The 7369-nt window shown below is 45.2% G+C and overlaps 1 protein-coding gene across 1 annotated transcript; it reads left to right on the top strand.

Annotated features, from left to right (window-relative positions):
• The first annotated feature begins 319 nt into the window (after positions 1–319).
• On the top strand, positions 320–6227 carry IRX2 (iroquois homeobox 2). The gene is made up of 5 exons (XM_006137082.4): positions 320–1013; positions 2631–3036; positions 3524–4228; positions 4887–4954; positions 5609–6227. Exons 1-4 carry the CDS (start codon positions 771–773, stop codon positions 4928–4930), a joined length of 1398 nt encoding a protein of 465 aa, XP_006137144.2. The 5' UTR covers positions 320–770; the 3' UTR covers positions 4931–4954; positions 5609–6227.
• Positions 6228–7369: the final 1142 nt, after the last annotated feature.

Genomic DNA, 7369 nt, shown 5'->3' with positions numbered 1-7369 from the left:
ACTGGCAAGCCCTGCGCGCGAGTCTGTGTGATCGTCTGTACGATAGAAGGGGGGTGGATAGGCACCTATTGCAATGGAGACAGCGTGTGCAAGCCTAGTTGTGGCTCGGAGCCGGGAGAAACTGATCAGCGGTATCATCCTTTGGCTTGAGCAGCGCGCTGGCTGTCAGACAGCGAGGGTGGCTTGTAATGCATGACAACAGCCTGCTTCCCTCGCTCCCTCCCTCCCTCCCTCCGCGGGCGGAGAGGGAGAAGGAGAAGGGGGCGGGCCCGTCGGAATATGCAGATGAGCCGCGCTGACGGACAGCTCGGCTTTCCAATGTCCCTCAGCAACTCGAGCGCTCCTTCCTTCAACTCTTCACTCCAGACTCTGGGCTCCCCCCAAAATCCAGGCTGGCCGGCGCTGGGGGAGCGGGCTGGCGGGCAGAACTCCATATGCAGCAGCCACTTGGCTGAGCCGGGCTCGCTCTCCCCCTCTCTCCCTGGCTTGCCTTCTCTCCCCCCCCTCCCCGCTCTGTCGCTCCCCAGCTACTTCCCCCCTCTCCCCCATGCCTTTCTCCTCCGGGGTAGGCTGCTGAGCGGAGCCGCCGCCGTTGTGGTGCTGGCCGGGGCGCATGGGGGGCCAGTAGGACAAGGCTCATTCTCGGCGCAGCTGCCCCGAGCCGGCCAGGGAGAGGGAGAGGGAACACGAAAGCAGCAGCAGGAGCAGCAGAAGCGCCCGGGCCGGTCACCCTCGCCCCCTCCCTGCTCCTGTGCACGCCCGGGCGAGCCATGTCCTATCCTCAGGGTTACCTCTACCAGCCCCCCGGCTCGCTGGCTCTGTACTCCTGCCCGACGTATGGGGCGTCGGCTCTGGCGGCCCCCAGGAGCGAGGAGCTGGCCAGGTCTTCGTCGGGCTCGGCGTTCAGCCCTTACCCGGGATCGGCAGCTTTCACCGCCCAGGCGGCGGCCACAGGCTTCACCAGCCCGCTCCAGTACTCCACAGACCCCGCCACGGGATTCCCCTCCTACATGGTAACTACCGAGCAAAATCCTCGCCGTCTTCATTAGCATCCGCATCCTCATCCTCCGCAGCCCCTGTCTCCCGCACACGCGCCCGCAGTCACAGAGCCCCGGCGGCACCGCCAGGCGCCGAGCGCAAACTCCGCCGCCTGCTTCTGCCCTTCCCATCCCGCGCCTAGAGCGCAAACCCGGGCAGGGCGAGCGGGGCCAAGGGAGAAGCGGTCGGGGGAGCCCTGGCACCGCCTCGCTCCGGACCCTGGCGGATCTCAGGGCTTGCGAACGGGAAAGCGAGCCTGGTCGGTCTCGCGGGTCCCTGTAGCAAAGAATCCGCATTGTCTGGAGCAGTTTGGTGGCTGCGGTTTGTGCTGCAGCAGGAGAGGGGAAGAATTTTTTTTTTCGTGCTTTTCTAAGCCAGCGTTTAGGGGAGCTCTGGGAAGGGAGCCCGGTGCGGTTTCAGTGACTTTCAATGCGTTGTGTGCTAACTGGATTTTAGGGATGAAAAGGAGCATCTGTTGGCGAGCTGTGAGCTTCGCTCATGCCCAAGATGGTTGTGGTGGCCGCAGCTTCAGATTTCACTTTGTTGTCATTAGTTAAAGGGAGCATTTGAAATTGTGTGTGTGTGTGTGTGTGTGTGTGTGTGTGTGTGTGTGCATATAGATATATAGATATATAGATATAACTATATATACATATATATATAGTTATATATATAGTTTAAGTTATATAGACACACATCAGGAACGTACGGTCGGAGACTCCAGGGTGGTTTTGATTGGTGCCAGGAAGGGGTGGCAAAAAAAGATTGGTTTTATTTCCATATAAACAGCGAGAAAGCCAAATGTTTTCTGACTGTAACATTCTTAAGCAGAAAGGCTCGCGCAGTCTTTATTCAATGCAATGTGAGTGATCTGAAGATCTGCCCCGCCTGACTTCCCTGTCGAGGAGCAGTAGATAAGTGGCTGGAAGTTGCAAAGTGTGTTTGTCGACTATTAAGAGCATTAAGGTGTATTTGGGGCCATGACTCGCAGAGTCCCTTCCCTTCTTTCGGATTTTTAAACGCCCTTAAAGTTATCGACTTCCTTAGTTACATCTCCAACTTTTCTTGCGTTCGGCAGATGTAAATAAGCGCAATGTAAACGTTAAAGGGCGAATTAAAATGCTAATTACATCGCATTTAAACAATTCGAAACGGTGCATACCTTCTGATTTGCAAATTGGATTTGCAATGTATTAGTGCAGTGAATTGCTAAGTGGCGGCTTTGTTGTATTTTCTATAGCGAAAAGGAAACATCTTTTGAACCTTTGAGAGAAACGTAGATCTCAAGACACTACCTGCAAGGCCTTTTTAAAAACTGTCTGCGTGACTCCGAAATAATTTGGGGAGATATTCAATTACAAGGAGCTGAAATTAATTGAAGATTAAAAGATCAGCAATTTAAGTGTAATCGGGCAGGGGAGGGAGGGGGAATAAAATCGTAACGGCCTTTGAGTACCTTGTTTTGCTATCGGAATAGGAATGTGAGATACCAATCCAGGGAAGTGCAAATAGAATCGCTGATCTTTTCTTGACAACGCACTAATGACTAGCAGCAATAACAAATTGCCAACCCACTGTTTTGGCCTTTCCAGGGCTCTCCTTACGACGCTCATACGACGGGGATGACCGGGGCCATCAGTTACCATCCGTATGGCAGCCCTGCTTACCCTTACCAGCTGAACGATCCCGCTTACCGGAAAAACGCCACGCGAGATGCCACGGCCACCCTGAAGGCCTGGCTGAACGAGCACCGGAAGAACCCCTACCCCACCAAGGGCGAGAAGATCATGCTGGCCATCATCACCAAGATGACCCTCACCCAGGTCTCCACCTGGTTCGCCAACGCCAGGAGGAGGCTGAAGAAGGAGAACAAGATGACCTGGGCTCCCCGCAACAAGAGCGAAGATGAAGATGAAGACGAAGGGGACGGGGCAAGAAGCAAAGAGGAAAGTTCAGACAAGGTGCAGGAGAGCAACGAAGCTTCTGCCGAGGACGAAGGTTAGGCCCAACGCGATTGTGCTAGCCCAGCTAGAAGGGTCCCACAGGGGTACGCGCGCAAGTGCGGGATTGATTTAAAGACACTGTCACTGCCCACAAATTGGGACCGGGGTTCAGCGCCTTGGTGCCGTGGGATATGCTTAAAACTCATGCCCCATGCCCTCTAGCCTCACTCAGTAGCTCATCTTCGCCCTGAACTGGTTAATAACAATAGCAAAGGGGGATCTAACTCTGCAAGGAGCCATTCCCCTAAAACCGCCAGGCACAGCATTCGTGTGAGTGAAAGGCCAGTTGCGCTCTGTCGGGCTTTCGTGCAGCCGTAGGGGTAGCTCCTGGGATTGTTCCTACAGTTCTAAGTAGTCAGCGAAGGGGGTTGATTCCAAGCGCCGCTTTTCCATCCGTGTTGGCAATGCGCGGGCTTCTTTCTCTCCTGTCCCGCTCCCTGTAGTCTGTGTCACTGACTGTGCCCTTGTCTGTGCCTTTGCAGGGATCAGCTTGCAGGTGGACTCGCTCACGGATCACTCCTGCTCCGCGGAGTCGGACGGCGAGAAGTTGCCCTGCCGAGGTGGGGACACGTTCTGCGAGTCCGGCTCGGACTGCAAGGACAAATACGAGGACATCGAGGACGACGAAGATGAAGAGGAGGAAGCGGAGAGAAACCTTCCCGCTAAGCCTGTGACTTCCTCCCCCCTCACCGGGGTGGAAGCCCCCCTCCTTAACCACCCCCACGAGAGCGCCTCAAGGAACTCCAGTAAGGCTACTCTGGACAACAGGATTTCCCCAACTTCGGAGACTCAAGCTAATAAGCCCAAGCTCTGGTCTCTAGCTGAAATAGCCACCTCGGACCTTAAAAATCAGAACATGGGCCAAAGCTGTCAGCCACCGACTTTATCGTCAGTAACGCCCTCTTCTGCTTCGCACACTTCTGCCTACTCTCCCTCTTCTCTCTTAGGAAGGCACATTTATTACACTTCACCTTTTTATAGCAATTACACCAACTATGGGAACTTTAACGCACTCCAGAGCCAGGGGATCCTGAGATATAACACCGCAGCAATGGCTTCGAACGAGGGACTAGGTCAGACTGTACTAAATACCAACTCTGTTCACAAACAGAGCAGTGACTCTTTGAAAACGATCACTAATCAGCTAGAGCAACATTACAGGCCCTCTAGTTATGAGTCGAAGAAAGGTAGGTGACTGATTGCTTCTATTCTTCCCAAAGGCAAAATGACTTCTATGCCCACTGTAGATAAAGAATGCTTATTTGGACAAACACCATCAGCAGCAGCACACAATTAAACCGACAATACTTAGGAAAAGGAGATGGAGCTAGGCAATATATTTTGGGAATTTAAAAATGTTCCATTTAACGAAGAGAAAAAAATAATAGAGGCATTAAAAAATTTTACATCCTAAATATGTAGCTTAAAAGTCATTATATTTATATATTTGTAAATATTATAATGTTTATGTTTTGTGCATTGTGTTTAGTAAAAAACAAAATTTTGCTTCTTTAATATTGAGGACTAACTGTAGTTTTATTTGATTTAAGTGAAAGAAAATAAAAATATCCAAGTTACCAAATTATATCCTCCACAAAGCCTCTATTTTCCCCATGAAGTTTTAATATTGGTATAACAAATTGTCTGATTTTAAAAACGAATTAAACCCCCTGGTGCTACCATTATCCTAACTGAAGTTATAAAATATTAGTATGAACGTTTGAAATGGTTTAGTTATGAATTTTGTGCAAGTGAGTTTTGGGACACACACACACACACACACACACTGTATAATCTAGTTAGCTGGCTGTGTCCTGTGACTAACTGACGGTTATATTTTGACAGATCCCACTGACGTCTGCACAGTAGGAGTACAACCATACCTATAGAAGTGCAATCACACAGCAATGCAAGTAAGTGAGAACATTTTCTATTACACTGACCATTTGGCATCAGGTCCGAGACATATTGCACAGCCGTAAAGTTGCCTAACATTAATTTCCTGCTTCATTACGTAAGAGTCTGATTACAAAGTAATATGCTCTTTTCTGGTCTTTTAAAAATCCCTTATTACAGCTTTTCTCTGCTTTATATTCTTTTGTAAGTCAATTTAGATGGTTCCCAACCACTTGACATGACCTTGCTTTTTTCCCCATATGCAAAGCAAAAATTAAGGAATATTTAAATTTTATAGAGATATTTTTAAATCTTTGTTAAATAATTTTCTAATAATTAACACAAATGTATTAAGATATTATCACATTTGTACATTGTGTTTCACAGATTATCAATTTAAATTAAAAAGGACAATTTTAAGATTTCAGCATGCATTTCTAGGAGGGCACTGTATCTCTGGAATTGTCTTATGCCTGGTGAACAATGGCACCTTTACAATCTTCTATGTTTAAGACTAACCAAAATACTGGAGATATTTTAAACCTAATATTTCAAGAGAAAAAAAATCCAGAAGAGTGAGCATTTTAGTGCGTTTAAAAAACCCAATTTAATGATGTATTCGTGTGTATCTGAAAGATTTTGGATGATCTGGTTTTTTCCTTGGTCCACAGGTAGGTGTCACAATTGCTTTGAAAAAAGTCAGCAAGCCATCATCTCTCCCCGAGTTAATATATAGAACAAATCTCTAAATCCGGATCACATCTTGTGCCACTGTATAAAGGAAGACCACAGAGCACTATTAAATCGACAGACTCTAATTATTAAACCAGAATTTTGTTGGACATATGTGAGTTTGCTGGTATAGTATAGTTTCCCCAATGTATGTGTTACTTTTGAAAACAGATCTGTTTTTTCTCAGGATATCTTGAATAGATCACTTCATTGCCACGGTAAATATTCGATAGGTGTGATAGGATTTATTGTAAAATTTATTTGTAAGAGATGGATACCGTAGGGATAACAAAGATGTTATTGGAACACGAGTACTTAAAAAGTGGAAACAAATTTGATATTTATTTTTGTAATGATATAAAAGCTTCTAGTAATTTATGCAAGTTGTATTGCAATGAAATCTAAACTTTTTGTAAATAAATTTTGCCTGGTTTTTATTTGAAACGTTAATGGTTATTCAATCTTTGGTTGTTTAACAAGATTTCTTTACTAATTTATATCTTTAATTGTAAATAAAAACAGACTAGTCTGCAACAATATGGTGTTTTGGTTCATTTTCCCCTAGAATAGTAAAAGTAGTAGAAGTTATTTAGGAAATAATCATAAAATTGACAGAAGTTGCAATTTCATCTCATCATTTTTAGAATAAAAAACCCCAAAGAAGCTAAAAAAAAACTTGTGAATAATACTTTGCTTAAGTGAAGTTCAGAGTTGTTCTATATGTAGATAGATATAAAGATATACGTACTAGCACTGGTACATTTCTTACAAGCGAGCAGCGATGCAATTATTTGTAGTATTAGCACTTTCCAATATCCTTTTCCATAAATAAAAGATCTTTATAGCCCTTTTTAGTTTGCTAGCTCAAGCAATCATTTATTTTTATTCTGGATAAGCAAAGTCCAGAAGTGCTGAAAAAGCAAGAAAACAAAATTCCCTAGCCCCTAATTTTTATGTTTTTTCTTCTTCTAAGCCACATGAATGATGTTTGTAATGCTGAGAAATCCACCGTGATTAGACTCAGAAAATCAGCTACCCTATCATTTTAATTTTCAGTAAAATAATGAGAATCACCATTTAATATAATTTCAGAAAAGAAACGAACAGTCATTTATTTTCCCCAAAAGATAAATTGAGTGAATATAACTTACGGTTATAAAACAAGAATAATAGCTTCTTAGATTGCCCTTTAATCAATCATACACTTATTTTTTCAAGAGGCTCATCTATTTTATTCCGTGATTAATAATGTTTCAGCGTGAGAGCATTATTAGATCCCAGCAGGGGAGATCCTGGATGCTTTTAGCTGCTTTGGAATGGTCAGTTGGGGTTCATTATGGTCTGATATTGAACAATTTATAAAATCTTGTCTAAACATCTGCCAGCTCAGATAGGCCGATGTGTCTGAGGATGGGAAATTGCTGGACCAGTTGATATTGACAAACGGATCTCTCTCCAGTGGCTTTTTGTTCAGTGAAAATTAGTGGCCTCTTGCTCAGGTCTTGTTAGAAAGGGCATTTGAAAGTGATCTTAGATACTTCAGGCAGTAGCCCAGGGAATGTTAACTGGTTAAAGAGCCATTCTGGTCTGGAGTCAGAAAATGCACCCTTATGGTCTTTGAAAAAACCTACCACAGTTGCACTGGTAAGTTATAAAGATGTCGAGCTGATTAAGAAAAACATAGCAGTGTGCCTTTCAAC

The sequence above is a fragment of the Pelodiscus sinensis genome, chromosome 2 (assembly GCF_049634645.1).
Source record: "Pelodiscus sinensis isolate JC-2024 chromosome 2, ASM4963464v1, whole genome shotgun sequence".
NCBI lineage: Eukaryota > Metazoa > Chordata > Testudines > Trionychidae > Pelodiscus > Pelodiscus sinensis.
This window is presented reverse-complemented; position numbering and strand designations above follow the sequence as displayed.

Coding starts and splice junctions, on each gene's coding strand:
- IRX2 (XM_006137082.4), top strand. CDS start 771: ATGTCCTATCCTCAGGGTTACCTCTACCAGCCCCCCGGCTCGCTGGCT. Junction 1,014..2,630: donor CGGGATTCCCCTCCTACATG/GTAACTACCGAG, acceptor TGGCCTTTCCAG/GGCTCTCCTTACGACGCTCA. Junction 4,229..4,886: donor TAGTTATGAGTCGAAGAAAG/GTAGGTGACTGA, acceptor ATATTTTGACAG/ATCCCACTGACGTCTGCACA.